General features: G+C 53.9%; 1 protein-coding gene across 1 annotated transcript in view; it reads left to right on the top strand.

Moving 5' to 3' along the window:
* Positions 1–2312: 2312 nt before the first annotated feature.
* Positions 2313–15563, top strand: part of Ube2o (ubiquitin-conjugating enzyme E2O) — a 28133-nt gene continuing 14882 nt past the window's right edge. The window contains exons 1-17 of the mRNA XM_013036414.1: positions 2313–2411; positions 4766–4825; positions 4943–5053; positions 6761–6858; positions 7205–7268; positions 7727–7870; positions 8200–8309; positions 8436–8586; positions 8836–9308; positions 9657–9811; positions 9973–10085; positions 10170–10298; positions 11242–11331; positions 11748–12444; positions 12717–12853; positions 15069–15272; positions 15368–15425. Of these exons, the coding sequence (XP_012891868.1) occupies positions 2313–2411; positions 4766–4825; positions 4943–5053; positions 6761–6858; positions 7205–7268; positions 7727–7870; positions 8200–8309; positions 8436–8586; positions 8836–9308; positions 9657–9811; positions 9973–10085; positions 10170–10298; positions 11242–11331; positions 11748–12444; positions 12717–12853; positions 15069–15272; positions 15368–15425 (2893 nt within the window). The remainder of the gene's footprint in view (positions 2412–4765; positions 4826–4942; positions 5054–6760; positions 6859–7204; positions 7269–7726; positions 7871–8199; positions 8310–8435; positions 8587–8835; positions 9309–9656; positions 9812–9972; positions 10086–10169; positions 10299–11241; positions 11332–11747; positions 12445–12716; positions 12854–15068; positions 15273–15367; positions 15426–15563) is intronic.

Genomic DNA, 15563 nt, shown 5'->3' on the forward strand with positions numbered 1-15563 from the left:
GCCCAGGACAGGAGGGGAGTGAGAGGGGCTGGTCTGGGTGCAGAGCTCCCGTGGGGTCAGGAGGCCCTATGTCCCCATTTGCCCCTCTGCCTTATTTTACTTTGCATTTCCAGACTCAGCCTGTCTCAGAATGGTAGGTAGGGTCATTTCTCAGGTTGTTTCTAGCCCTTGGAAAGCACAAGTTCGGATTAGAGATTCCCCATGCTGGATTCCCTCTTTTGTAGGGATCGTCCCGGTATGCCCACTGGGCTTCTTGAGTTCTAAGCTCTGGCTCTACTCGGGGAAGGCAAGCTTTCTTCTGTAAACACAGATTTAAACCAGGGGCCTCATAAATTGCTTCTGTTTTTCTACTCACTCACCAGGGACACGGCGTGGGGCTGCAGGCAGCTTGTCCTTGTGCATTAAACCTCTGTAGGTATCTGGCCTGTGCTGGCTGTTGGTGTGAGTTGAAGATCTGATGTGGGTAATGCCACTGACCCCAAGAGAGGGGTGGTTTCCTTCCTCTGAGACTAAAGATACTAACTTTTTTCTCCCTGTGGCCTCGTATGGTATTGACAGAATGGACCATGTGCCATTGGTGGCTTCAGTTATTGAAATGTGTATTTAGGCCTCACCAAAGCCTCCTGTGGCTGTTCCACAGCTCCCCCTTTTAGCGAGTGTTCCAGGTGTTGGTGCTAGTGACAGGGTCCGCCACCTCTTCCTTCCTCTGAGCAGCCAGTCCTTGGGCCACCACCCCTGCAGGGATGCCAGGTCAAACCATTGCAAGTGTCATTTGTTGAAGCTTCCTTCTATTTTCAACCAGTTAATCAGCTTTGGTTCGCCTTTTCTATTCTCAGAACTTGTTTGTTTTGTTTTGTTTTTTGCAGTGAATTTCAATTCTCCTTTGCAGCCAAGGTCAGTGTTACATGAATGAGTGTCAGAAAAGCAGCGTGAGCCTCAGGAGGGGCAGTCCTCCTAGCAGGACGTTGAGTGAACTCCTGGGGTTCAAATAGGGCTAGGACAGGAGTGACCCACCACCCTACCGACGTGGCTTCTCCAGGCGGGTCGCCACCCACCCGCAGCCATTTGGTTGCCTGCCTCTCAAGCTCCTCTTAGTGCAGTTATATAATACCACCCAAACATGTGTCTATCTGCTTCTCCCACTGCCCTGGAGTGGGGCTTAGAGAGAGAACCATCTCTCCAGAGCTTGGCATGTGGAGACTGGGCCACGCAGAAGACTGGCCCGGGGCCAGGATGCCTACTTCCAGAGGAAGCCACAGAGACTGCGGCCCTGAGTCCCACAAAGTAATCCATGTTTATGTCCAACCTCCTATGACTCCTGCCCACAGAGATTGCGGCCCTGAGTCCCACAAAGTAATCCATGTTTATGTCCAACCTCCTATGACTCCTACCCACAGAGAGCCACCATTTAGTTTTGCAGTCATCTTCATTGTGCTCTTCCTGTTTTGAAATTTGATTGCTTAGTATACCCATGCCTCAGTTCAGCTCTTAATACTACTGGCAGTGGTTTAGAGGAGCAGTAAAGATGCAGGTTTTGTTTCAAGTCCTTAGTTTTGCTTTTGAATCTTGATTTTTCTAGAGCAGATGTAGTGCCCCCTTGCGTTCACCTCTCAGCACTGTCTGGCACTTGCAATGTTGGATACCTTGATGTTTTAGGAAGGCAGAGAATGCGGAAGGCAAACAGCTTAGGGCCCTACTGACAATCTCAGCCAGAAGCCTCCGCAGCTGCCTTCCAAACATACCAGAAGCATTTGTTACTTTTATAACCAGAAGACTCTGTCATTGGAATGTATAGATTTGCGAGAAATATGTTTTTTGCTGTTGCTGTCTCTAGCTCTGAAGAGGAAAGAGGTTCTTATGTGGTTAAAAAAAAGGACTCTAGCTGGGCACCAGTCGTTCACACCTGTAATCCTAGCTACTTAGGAAGCTGAGATCTAATGATTGAAGCTCAGAGCCATCCTGGACAGGAAATTCCATGAGATTGTTATCTCCAGTTAACTACCAAAAATCTGGAAATGGAGCTGTGGCTCAAAGTAGTAGATATTAGCTTGAGCACAAAAGTTCAGGGATATCACCCAGGCCCTGAGTTCAAGCCCTAATAACAGCATGGGGAGAGAGAGAAAAAAGACTCAAGCTATACTGATTTCGAGTACAGGCTCTATCTCTACAGGCTATGCCACCCTGAGCAAGTTGCTTGCTTTCTCTTTGTCTCTGTGTACTTATCTGTAAGCTGGAGATGACAGTCTTGATGTTAATAATATGGGTCATCCTGCAGGTGCTTAGAAAACTGCTAACATGTACTGAGCTGGCTTATGTTGCTGCTAAGGGCAGAGGAGACTTCCTCATCCCCCGAAGCACAGCACATCTTCCACAGTGGGGTCATGAAAGCTCCAGCAAGCAGGAAAGCACAGGTAGGGGTGAGAAGAAGACATTGGGAAGTTCTGTGCAGGGCGTAGCACACAGGAGTGTTTGGAGGAAGGGAGTCAGAAAGTTAGGAGGAAAGGCCAGGAAGGACAATGGAGACACTTACTTGTCTGTCATCCTTTCAGATACCTTGGTCTGGAATTCCCAAAGGAAAGGAGTCTAGTCAGCGTGGTGGCCCTCATTCCTCTCTCTACATTATCTCCACCCTGTCTCCAGTACTGGCAGGGCCCTGGAGAAATGGACTTGTTATCATGGAAGGATTAGAAGAGCCCTGAAGACAGCTCCTAGCTGGCCAAGAGTCACACTGTAGACATAGGACCACACAGACAGGCCAAGACTTTCCTAGAACATGGCTCCATCTGCCCCCAGGCCTCACAACTGAGCCGCCTACTCAGCTGCTCTCCTCCTTTCCCTGGCCATGTTCTTGGGCCTGATAAGCCCCACATCTCCACCGAGGACATAGTCTGCCGATGGTTTTCTCGTGGCCCTACTTCTTTTGGGTTTCTGACACAACAGCATCTGATTCCTGTGGCAGCTTAGAGTCCCCATTAGGGGCTTACTGAAGTCTGAACTGAGGAAGGGCTGAAAAAGGTTAAGGGAGCACAGCAAACACAGGCTCCAGAGCAGGGATCTGGTGCCCAGTGGTTCGCCCTTTGGGATCAGATAAGGGCACTGGCATCCCAGCAGCCCCTTACCACCCAGAGCAGAGGTGGGCCAGCTTGGCCTCTCCCAGGGCAGTAGGACGGAGAAGTCCACCAGGGGCTGATGGATTCCACTAGAGCCACTTTGTGTGCGTGCAGAGATCAGAGCAGCAGCTTAACTGCCTTGATGAACCACGAGGGTGTTGTCCTGTGGGCCAGGCCCGTGGGGATTTCTACGCTGCTGGCTGCTGGCGGGACAGTGCTTCCCTTTGTTGTTAAGTCACATCCTACTCACAGAGGTGTTTTAGTTGTCATAGCTAAGATTTCGGGGAACTTAAAACAGCTTCTTCCCCTTTCAGCATTCTCCCTCTGTTCTTGGGGTCACTCCTGCCCCAGGGATTGTGAGCAGAGCCAATTCCCGAGGACTGTCAGGCTGGCTGGAGTTTGAGGGCCGTGGTGTGGGGTGTTGGACACAGCAGTGGGCAGTTTGCTGAGACCTACCCACTGCTCTTGCTCAGTGAAGAGCTCCCGTGGAGCAGCCCAGGTTCAGGAACGCAGGCTGACCTGGCTGTGAACTAGCCCTGCCTGTACTGGGGGAGAGGCACAGCCTGGCAGGAGGAGGTGGCAGCTGCTAGGGGTTCATGGAGGGACAGGTCAGATGCCTTTCCCTTGGCCAGGCTCCTGAAGCACTATCCTGAGACTTACTCAGCAGCCGCAGTGCTCTGCAGCACTGTAGATAAGGAGCCGGCTGCACTGGGAGCAGGGATAACCCAGATTAGCAGGAGGTGCCTGTGGGTTGATAGCTGGGCTTCAGGGTGACCCAGCACAGCCTAGTGTCCTGCTCATTCCCCACCAACTCCTCAGGCTGATCAGTTGGGGTCAAAGGACAGGCACTTACACAATGTAGAAAAGGATTTAACTCACAACAAAATGTCCTACGAGGATGAGCTGTGTTAAGCCTTGTCATCTGTCACCCGACAGTATTTCTCATGCTCATGATACCTCTAGGAGTCTGGAGTCAGGGACTTCAGGGACACTAGGAGGCACACATTCTGTCTCTGGTTCTACATACTAGGGAGGAAGTGTGCGCTATTATTATTATTATTAATTACTATTTTGGTTGGTTATGAGGCTTAAACTCAGGGCCTGGGCACTGTCGCTGAGCTTTTTTGCTCAAGGCTAGCGCTCTCACACTTAGAGCCACAGTGCCACTTGTGGACTTTCCTGACTGGGCTGGCTTTGCACTGTATCCTCAGATCGCAGCTTCCTGAATAGCTAGGATTACAGGTGTGCATCGCTGGCGCCCAGCATCTATGCAGTTTTTGAAAATGCTTTGAGCCAAACACTTAGTGCTTGTGCACTTGGTGGTATGGATGACACTTAGAAGTTGGAGCTGGGCGCCGGTGGCTCACACCTATAATCCTAGCTACTCGAGAGGCTGAGATCTGAGGATCTTGGTTCAAAGCCAGCCAGGCAGGAATGTCCATGAGACTCTTTTCTCCAGTGAACCACCAGCAACCGGGAGTGGCCCTGTGGCTCAAGTGGTAGAGCACTCGCCTTGAGCTGAACAGCTGAGGGATAGTGCCCAGGCCCCAGAGTTCAAGCCCCACCACCAAAAAAAAAAAAAAAAAAGTTGGAAGAAAAATACATCTGTAGTGGCTTCCGACACTTCCTGTCACCCTGCATTTTTACTTTTACAGCTGAAACTAGAGGACCGCTCCGTGGTGCCCCGGGATGTGGTCCGGCATATGCGTTCCTCGGTGAGTTCTAGCCAGGCCCCTGCACTTTGTATGCAGGGAACTGCTGGGCTCAGGAAGGTGTGGGGAGGGGGGCACTGGATGAGATGACCTTGCCTGGACACTCTCTTCCATCCCCAGGACAGCCAGTGTGGCACGGTGATTGATGTCAACATTGACTGCGCTGTCAAGCTCATCGGCACAAACTGCATCATCTACCCTGTCAACAGCAAGGACCTCCAGCACATCTGGGTGAGAGCCTCTCCTCACTGCTCTCAGGGCTGGCCGTGTGACTCCAGTGCTTGGCCCTCCTGGATCACCTGGGCAGGCTTGCTCTTGGCACTCTCCCTGTTGCCCTTGTGAATGATCCATTTCCACACAAGGTCAGGATGTGCCCTTCCTCATCCCGCTCAGGCGCATGTCTCAAGTGTAGCTGTCCTCAGTTGTCTCCCTTTCTCCTATAACATCTCCTTTTAAAGGGTTTTCTTTAATAATTTTAAAATTATTTCAAAAGTTAGAAATTCCTCCATCTGTCTCAGCGGCTACCATTTCTCTCCATTTGACCATAACTTCCCTCTCTCCTCCTCCCTCCTTTGCTAGGCACCTTCACTCTGCTCTTCTTTTCCTGAACCATCTAATAGTAAGCTGCAGGTACAATGTCCCATCATCCCTAAACAAGACAGTGTTTTCCAGAAAGGAGGACATTCTCCCACATCAACCCCCTCCCCCCAGCACAGCCAGCAGGAGCCCCTTCCGGAAGGGGTTCCTGCTGGCTTTTGTGGTTTTGCCTGTCCCTCCCAACCTTTTTTTGTTACAGTGAGACATTTCATGCTCATCTTTTACTTTTTTTCTGTTCCAGTCCCAGAACTGGTCACATTTCATAGGAGAATGGCATGTTAAAAACTAAAAAACCCAAAACTAAAATCTCATGCAAGACACACACTATGTTGAAAAGGGGTAACAATGCTCAAGAAGAAATTTCCTCATTACCTTTCATGTAACTGTTAACCCCTCTGTACAATATCTTTAAAATAATAAAATTAAATAAAAAATAAAATCTAAGATCTCAGCCGGGTGCTTGTGGTTCACACCTATAATCCTAACTACTCAGGAGGCTGAGATCTGATTATCATGGTTCAAAGCCAGCCTGGTCAGGAAAGCTCATGAGCTGCTTATCTACAGTTAACCACCAAAAAGATGGAAATGGAGCTGTGGCTCAAAGTGGTAGAGTACTGGCCTTGAGCAGAAGAGCTCAGGGACAGCGTCCAGGCCCTGAGTTCAAGCTCCACAACCAACCCAAAAATTAACTAAGGTGTCAGAGCTGGGGATGTAGCCCAGTAGTAGAACATGTGCAATGTAGACATTAAGCCCTAGGTTTGATCTCCAAGACCACAAAATAAAAGAAACCAAGTTCAGGACACTTGGGCATGACTAGGCTTCTTAGGCTAATACTAGGACCATCACATAGGTATGTGATGTGCACGTGCCCAGGCATTTAGTCAGTAGCTGGTCTACATGTACATGAAGATCATGTTCAGCCTGACACCCCCAATTCCGGTGGAACCCCTGACCTTTCTGTTGCTGGGTACCTTCTGTACTCTGAGAAACCACTTCCAATTCAGTTCTCAGTTGACTCTTTATTTGTCCACATAGCTTACCTCCCAACTATGTGCTGCTATCTCCTCTGCCTCTGGGAGACTCTGCAGCACGTGCCCCCCCCCCCCCCGGAAACTTCCTCACATGCCTACCTCCTCACTTGAAAGGGGCATGGGATACAGTCCTAGGCTGTATCCCAAGGGGGTACAGGGGGCCTGCTCTAGCATTTGTTTGAGTCCAGTAGCGGACAGCCAAACAAGCTGTTCAGAGTCTTTCTTCTCTGTCTTTGTGGGGCAAAGATGTCCCCGTGCCCTGAGCACAGACAGTATTAGCTCTCTGACTGCCCTTGTGCTTTGTCTGCAGCCCTTTATGTATGGGGACTACATTGCCTATGACTGCTGGCTAGGGAAGGTCTATGACTTGAAGAACCAGATCATCCTGAAGCTATCCAATGGTGCCAGGTAGGCATCTCACTTCCCAGGAACCAAAGGCAGGCCGAAGGTGTTTGCTCACCGGGCCTGTGAGGACAGGTTTGATCCCGTGACAGATATTGTAGTCAACCCTGTTCTGGTTTGCTTATCTCCTCTAGCCTAATTCTCTTACTTGGTTTCTAGTCTATCTTGGCTTGGTGAAATGTCTTCATGTAGGTGTCTGTTAGGGGCTGGTGCTCTAGTGGGCTCTCAGACAGGGCTCAGTGGCTTACTCCAGCACAGTGGCAGGTGGGTAGTGCCATCTTGGTCCTCTGCTCATCACTGTTGGGTGCACATTGGGCCCCAGTGTAGACCAAGCCTCTGTTCTCGGTTTCAGGTGCTCCATGAACACAGAAGATGGCGCCAAGCTCTACGATGTCTGCCCACATGTCAGTGACTCAGTATGTATGCTCTAGCTTTATAGGAAGAACTTCTAAGTCGAGAGCTCTGAGGTGGCCTGGGCTGAGCAAAATGGGTTCCTAGGAAAGAGGTGTTAGGCACCAGAGTAGTTGGAGGTACAAGTGTGGGCCCAGAGCATCAGAGCTCTCATTCTATCGGTGCTAGCTCATCTTGCGCTTTCACATAGAGGAACTTAGTCCATAGAACACACTGGCACAATACTCTTTGGACCCAATTTGTACTGGAGACTGCTGCTCTCTAGAGAGTGGAATCTCTGAGCAGACACACTGATGCTGTGTGGCAGCTTGTTAGAGTCTGCAGCCTCATTTCAGCATCTCAGCTGTGCCTTGTGCTGGCCATGTGCAGAGGAGGTGGGAGGCCATTGGGGGTGGGTTTCCGTAGTAGGGCTGGCGGGGAAGGTGGGCCACAGAAGTCACTCACAAGGATTTAAACTCTGCAGGGTCTCTTCTTCGATGATTCCTACGGCTTCTACCCAGGCCAGGTGCTCATTGGGCCTGCCAAGATCTTCTCCAGTGTGCAGTGGCTGTCAGGTGTCAAGCCGGTGCTCAGCACCAAGAGCAAGTTCCGAGTGGTGGTGGAGGAGGTAGGGATCAGCATGCTCCCCAGCACCGCACCCTGTCACTTGAAAGAGTGCCAGAGGGTTAAGAGACCCCCCCCCACACCCCCCGCCACGCTCTGTTCATGGAGTGGCTGACAGATGTCCTTCCACCTGTCCTGCTCAGACTGAGCTGGGGCGGATAGCAGGTGGCCCCTGGCGCTGCAGTGTGTGTGCACAGGGGCTGCTGCGGCATGAAGCTCTGCTCCCCGCTCCAGAGGTCGCAGGGGTGGGGCGGGAGGCGCTCTGGGCAGCTGGTTAGGAGAGGACTGCTCGAGCCTGCCCTCCTCAAGGTGCCCCTGCCCTGCTGTCCCCAGGTGCAAGTTGTGGAGCTGAAAGTCACATGGATTACCAAGAGTTTCTGTCCAGGGGGCACAGACAGCGTCAGCCCCCCACCCTCAGTCATCACCCAGGAAAACCTAGGCAGGTAAGCACGTGGCCATCGCCAGAGGCCCATCTGGGGAGCGCCCCTGGGCCCCAGCCATAGATGTACCAAGAGAGCCAAGGGCCCGCTGACCTGTGCGAAGTCAGCCCACCCTGCTTCTCCCCACAGGGTGAAGCGTCTCGGATGCTTTGACCATGCTCAGCGGCAGCTGGGGGAACGCTGTCTGTATGTCTTCCCAGCCAAGGTAGAGCCGGCCAAGATTGCCTGGGAATGTCCAGAAAAAAACTGCGCCCAGGGGGAGGGCTCTATGGCCAAGAAGGTATGTCCTTGGAGTTGGGAGTTGGTGGGCATTTGAGGAACTGGCCTTGAGCCATTTCCATAGCCAGGAAAGGAACAGTCTGTGCTGTGAGCCTGGGGGGTGCCACTCTTGAGGACCCCCTTGCCGGCTGCTTAGGTGTGTATAGTGTAAATCCCCCAGACTGATGCCTGCGGCCCAGGCGACCCAAGGTGTGAGGCCTGACTACCTGTTGTGCCCCACAGCCCCCTGACCCCTGTTTGACCCTTGCAGGTGAAGCGCCTACTGAAGAAGCAGGTTGTGAGGATCATGTCTTGCTCCCCGGACACCCAGTGTTCCAGGGACCATGCCACGGAGGACCCGGGCAAGAAAGGGGAAGCCAATGCCAAGACAGAGACGGGGCCCGCGAGCCCCGAGGAGCCGCCCGACAGCTCAGCCAGCCCAGCTGAGATTCAAGTTGAGATTCCCGAGGAGATCCATGAGGCGGGCGAGCCGCTGCCCCCCTTCTTGCTGAAGGAGGGCGGAGATGACGGGCTGCCCTCAACAGAGCAGGATGCAGACGACGAGGCCGCAGACGACACAGACGACACCAGCTCCGTGACCTCCTCTGCCAGCTCCACCACGTCCTCCCAGAGCGGCAGCGGCGCAGGCCGCAAAAAGAGCATTCCCTTGTCCATCAAGAACCTAAAGCGAAAGCATAAAAGGAAGAAGAATAAAACCACTCGTGACTTCAAGCCAGGAGACAGGTAAGTGTGCTCTCCCCAGCCTCCCGCCTGAATTCACCAGAGCCCATGTCCTGGCTGACACGTGTGTCAGCGGCTCATTGGTCTGTGAGCCTTGTAACCGCTCCGGTGCCCCCCACCACCCCGCTCCGGGCGACATGCAGTGCCCAGTGGGCAGGAAAGGTTTGCGGGTAGAATGGTGGCATTGGCCTCGGGCCTGGCCTTTTGGGACCACATTTGCTTAAGGCCTGGGCCCCATCCTCAGAGCGTGGCACTTTGAGTAAGCTTTGCAGGCTCCAGACACCACGAGGAGGCAAGAGCCCCCTCCTCGGAGCACTTTGGCATGGTTGGCTCTCCGTGTGCCCCTGGCAGGGTGGCGGTGGAGGTGGTGACCACGATGACCTCGGCTGATGTGATGTGGCAGGACGGCTCTGTGGAGTGCAACATTCGCTCCAACGACCTCTTCCCAGTACACCACTTGGACAACAATGAGTTCTGCCCCGGAGACTTCGTGGTGGATAAGCGAGGTAGTGCTGGCCCTGGGGGAAGCCGGGCTGGGGAACTGGGGTCACTGGGTCAGGAAGGACCCGTTGAAGGATTGAGAGAGGCCTGTGTGAGTTGATGAGATGGGTGGCAGGCTGGTTCCAAGAGGGCTCCTAAGCCAGTCTTGTCCCCGCTGCTGCTCTAGTCCAGAGCTGCCCAGATCCTGCCGTCTATGGAGTGGTGCAGTCTGGGGACCATATCGGCCGCACCTGCATGGTGAAATGGTTCAAGCTGCGGCCTAGTGGGGATGATGTGGAGGTGAGTGTGGAGCCCTTGCTTTCTTCAGGTGGGCTCGGGGTGGACGGCTGCCTCCGGCTCATGACCGCCCATCTTGTGCCACAGCTCATTGGAGAAGAGGAGGATGTGAGCGTTTATGACATCGCTGACCACCCTGACTTTCGATTCCGCACAACTGATATTGTCATTCGCATTGGCAACACTGAGGATGGGGCTCCACCCAAGGAAGATGAGGTACACCCCCAGTGTCTGGAAGCAGCTGCAGAGCCTGGTAGGGCCACCAGGTGGCTCTAGGAGATAAGACCTGCCAGTCCTCTGGCCTCAGGGCCCAGGCAGTGTTCAGACTTCCTTTTTTTTTTTTTGGCCAGTCCTGGGGCTTGGCTAGCTCAGGCAGTAGAAGCTCTTGAGTCACAGCACCACTTCGGGCTTTTTCTGTTGAATGGTACGGGGCTTCATGCATGCCAGACTAGCACTCCCCGCTGGTTAGGATTCTTGGAGGAGCTCAGCTTCATCACGAGCCCGTGGGGGAGAGCACACACAGTCACACCGTGGTCAGGTACTGTTCCTGACTTCCAAGCAGACTTGGGAAGAAAGGCTTCCGGGAAAGGCTTAGGAGTGGGGGCTTGAGCTGGGCCTTCAAAGAAGAGGCGGGAGCTTTGTGAGGGCTCAGAGCAGATTCCAGGCAGTAGACAAGCAAAAGACAGGAAGCCCTGGAGTGGAAGGGTGTGACACAGAAGCTCGCACAGGGCTGGGAAGGTGGCTCAGTGGTAGAGCGCTTGCCTTGCATGCCTGAGGCCCTGGGTTCCATTCCTCAGCACCACATAAGCAAAAAGAAAAAAGCCGGAGGTGGCGCTGTGGCTCAAGTGGTAGAGTGCTAGCCTTGAGCTGAAGAGCTGAGGGATAGTGCCCAGGCCCCAGAGTCAAGGCCTCACGACTGGACCCCAAAAAAAAAAAGCTCGAACAGTACCCCGATTAGTAGGTGCTTGTGAAGAATGTGTTTGGCACTCAGTGTCAGGCAGAGGAGCGGGTTCTTGAACACCTGAATAACCTGCAGGTGACAGTATCCCTCAGTCCCACAGCCTCATCCCCAGTTCCACAGCTGGAGCTCCTTCAAAGGTGCTTTTATCCTCCCCTCTCCCAGACAGCTGCCCCTGACTCTCTCCCCTTTGCTTGACAGCCGTCAGTGGGCCAGGTGGCCCGTGTGGACGTCAGCAGCAAGGTGGAGGTAGTGTGGGCTGACAACTCAAAGACCATCATCCTGCCCCAGGTAAGACTGGCCAGACCCGACCACTGAGCTCAGAGCTATGGTCCCTATGTCCGGAGTGCAGGAGCACTGGTCCAGCTCCATCCCTGAGTGAGGGTGGCTCTCTCTGGCCTTTGCCTACTGAGCCTGGAATGCAGGCTGTCCTGGGCTGGGAAAGTACAGGTTCCTTCCTAGGAGATGGAGATTTACTACCAGCGTCGCCTAGGAAAGCTGATAGGGCCATGGTCAGGGGAAGAGGTGTCCAGGGAGGAGGCCGCATCCCAAAGACCTGGCTGCAGAGTTAAGAACAGAAAAGGGGAGGGTAGAATAAGGCCACCAGAGCCCCGAGAGTCACCATTAGCTGGAAGGCCAGCGACTCCCGAGCTCCCCCTAGTGGACAGGGTTCCGTCTGCACTTCCTCACCCTCCTTTCTGCCCTAGCACTTGTACAACATCGAGTCAGAGATTGAGGAGTCTGACTATGACTCGGTAGAAGGCAGTACCAGCGGGGCGTCCTCGGATGAGTGGGAGGACGACAGCGACAGTTGGGAGACGGACAACGGCCTGGTGGAAGATGAGCACCCCAAGATAGAAGAGCCCCCCCTCCCGGCCGCCGAGCAGCCTGTGGTCCCTGAGGAGGACAAGGGGGTGGTCATCAGCGAAGAAGCTGCCACCGCCGCCATCCAAGGGGCGGTGGCCATGGCGGGGCCCATGGCAGGGCTGATGGAGAAGGCTGGAAAGGACGGGCCACCCAAGAGTTTCCGGGAGCTGAAAGAGGCCATCAAGATCTTGGAGAGCCTCAAGAACATGACAGTGGAACAGCTGCTGACGGGCTCCCCCACCTCCCCCACCGTGGAGCCCGAAAAGCCAACCCGCGAGAAGAAGTTTCTGGATGATATCAAGAAGCTACAGGAGAACCTCAAGAAGACGCTGGACAACGTGGCTATCGCAGAGGAGGAGAAGATGGAGGCCGTGCCTGACACAGAGCGCAAGGAGGACAAGCCCGAGAGACAGTCTCCGGTGAAGGCCGAGTGGCCCAGCGAGACCCCTGTGCTCTGCCAGCAGTGTGGTGGCAAGCCCGGTGTCACCTTCACCAGCGCCAAGGGCGAGGTCTTCTCAGTGCTGGAGTTTGCACCCTGTGAGTCAGCCCCCGCCCGCCCTGCCCCTGCCCCTGCCCCCTCCCCACCCCCATCTACAGTCCTGTGTGTCAGCACCTCTGGAGGCCAAGTGGCTTGTGACATCCACCCCTCTCCTGCCCTGGAGGACAGCCATGGCCCATCAGGTCACCGTCCTGATGCAGAAGCAGTAATGGGGGGCGCTCAAGGCCACGCATCCTGGGACAGCAGCTGTGTGTGCAGGCGGCTCTCCGCGCCTCCATGTTTGGGACTGACTATCCTCTTTCCCCTCCAGCTAATCACTCTTTCAAGAAAATTGAGTTCCAGCCTCCAGAAGCGAAGAAGTTCTTCAGCACGGTCCGGAAGGAGATGGCGTTGCTGGCTACCTCACTGCCCGATGGCATCATGGTCAAGACCTTTGAGGACAGGATGGCAAGTGGCTGGCCGGGGCTGGGTGTGGGCAGGCGCAGGTGTACTATTGGCGCTCCATCTGGGTGCCTGAACCTCCAGAGTTGAATAGCACCTGAGAGACCACCCACTTGCTCCCACTTCCAGGGCCCAGCCAAGGACGGACACCACACGATACTTTGCCTTTCCTTTCCTCCCTCCTTATAAAAACTAACTTGAAGAGTCTGCCAGTACCACTCCACTCTTCTCTTTCCCCTTCCTTCCTTCCTTCCTTCCTTTCTTTTTCTTTCATTCTTTTTTTAAACAAAAACTGGAAATTGAACCCAGGGCCCGTGCTAGCAAGTGCTCAACCACTGAGCTATATCCCCAGCCCTTTTAAAAACTATTTATTTATTTAGTCAGTTGTGGGGCTTGAACTCTGGGCCTAGGCGCTGCCCCTGAGCTCCTCAGCTCAAGGCAGGCACGCTACCACTTGAGCCACAATGCCACTTTTGGTTTTCTGGTGGTTAATTGGAGATAAGAGTCTCATGGACTGTCCTTGCCTGGGCTGGCTTTGAACTACAATCCTCATATCTCAGCCTCCTGAGTAGCTAGTATTACAAATGTGAGCCACTGGCACCTTAAACTTAATTTTTTTTTTCCAGTCCTGGGGCTTGAACTCAGGGCCTGGGCACTGTCTCTGAGCTTCTTTTGCTCAAGGCTAGCACTCTACCACTTGAGCCACAGTGCTACTTCTGGCTTTTTCTGAGTATGTGGTACTGAGGAATCAAACCCAGGGCTTCATGCATGCTAGGTAAGCACTCTTAACACTGAGCCACCTTCCCAGCCCTAAACTTAATTTTTAAAAATGGTTTGCTCGAGGCTCGTGTGCTGCCATTTAAACTACCCCTCTACTTTCAGATTTGGGGCTGGTTAATTGGAGATAATTGTCTCGCAGACTCTCCTGAGTAGCGAGGATCACAGGCATGAGACGTTAGTGTCCTGCGACAGCATCTGCCTAAGTCACCTAAGCTGGCCTTCTAACCATGTAGACCTGGCCAGCCTTGAACTTGAGGTCCTCCTGCCTTTGCCTCCTAAGTAGTTGTGGTTGCAGGTTACCCAGCAAGAGTCTGCTCTTTTTTTTCTGAAACATTAGAACTTTAGTGTTCATGTTGCCTTTGAACAATCTTCACCTCCTTTTCCCTGAAAATCCAAGGCCTTTCGTCCCTCCTGGCAGTTGTGACTGCTGGGACTTTATATTCTCCTGAGTCACCATTGCGTGCGGTGGTGTTGTGTGCTTGTTTGTGTACATGTCATCACACGCGTAACCCTTGCCCTCTCCACCTGATCCCGTGGTCTCGAGACCTGCACTGGCTCACAGCGCATTGCATTTCCTCACTCTTCTGGGACAGTTCTCAGTCCTCTCTTCAGAAGGCAGCGTGAGGACCTGGGGGGGGGGCATGTTGGCTGCCCTGTCCTGGCAGAGAGGCACAGAGGAAAGCAAGTGCGGGTCTTCAAAGGGCAAGTCAGTTCATTCCGCCCACAGCCAGCTGCGCGGCACAGCCAATAGGCACAGCTGAGGTTCTTGGTGATACTCTAGTGTTTCTCAGGTGTAAGATTCCTCCAGAAAATTCCAGACTGGGCTGGGCGCCAGTGGCTCACACCTGTAATCCTAACTGCTCAGGAGATCTGAGGATCGTGGTTCAAAGCCAGCCCGGGCAGGAAAGTCTGTGAGACTCTTGTCTCCATTAAACTTCCAGAAAACCAGGAGTGGCGCTGTGGCTCAAGTGGTAGAGCGCTCGCCTTGAGCTGAAGAGCTGAGGGGCAGCACCCCGGCCCAGAGTTCAAGCCCCGCGACCAACAAAAAAGAGAGAAAGAAAATTCTCAGCCCTGCTGAGGAAAAAGAAATACTTTTGTTTTGTTATGCTGTTTTCCAAATCTCAGAGGTCTTGGCAGTAGCAGGGGTCAGACATGCATAAGGGTACAGTTAACCCCTTGGCTGTCGCCACACATGCGCACACTTGCACAGACATGTGTACTCATATATATATCCAAGAAGTCAGAGGCTGGCTCTCAGGACTTAACCACTTTACTTGGGTGGTCTCTCAGCCTTTGCCCTGGAACTCAGATCCTTAACTGCTGGTTGGGAGACCACCACACCCTTGTTCCTAAAAGCAAGTGCAGAGATAACAGGCACGTGGCATGTCCACTGTTGGTGGCTCTCCCCCAGATGCCAGCCTCAGTTCTCCTTCCCTTCCAGGATCTTTTCTCGGCCCTAATCAAGGGCCCCACTCGAACTCCCTACGAGGATGGCCTCTACCTATTTGACATCCAGCTCCCCAACATCTACCCGGCCGTGCCCCCCCACTTTTGCTACCTCTCCCAGTGCAGTGGCCGTCTCAACCCGAACTTGTATGACAACGGGAAGGTGTGCGTCAGCCTCCTGGGCACCTGGATTGGAAAGGTGGGGAGACGGCGCCACCGCCCGGTCAGGGCAGAAAGGGGGCTGGGCTTGGGCAGTGCAGTGGGGCAGCCCTGCTGACGCTGTGTGTGTTTCAGGGGACAGAAAGGTGGACGAGCAAATCCAGCCTTCTCCAGGTGCTCATCTCCATCCAAGGTGCGGCAGGCGCGGGGCTGGCGGGTGGCGATGGGGCAGGCGCAGGGCTGGCAGGTGGAGATGGGGCAGGCGCGGGGCTGACGGGTGGAGATGGGGCAGGCGCAGGGCTGGCGGGTGGCGATGGGGCAGGCGCAGGGC

Source organism: Dipodomys ordii, unplaced genomic scaffold, assembly GCF_000151885.1.
Source record: "Dipodomys ordii isolate 6190 unplaced genomic scaffold, Dord_2.0 Scaffold7, whole genome shotgun sequence".
NCBI lineage: Eukaryota > Metazoa > Chordata > Mammalia > Rodentia > Heteromyidae > Dipodomys > Dipodomys ordii.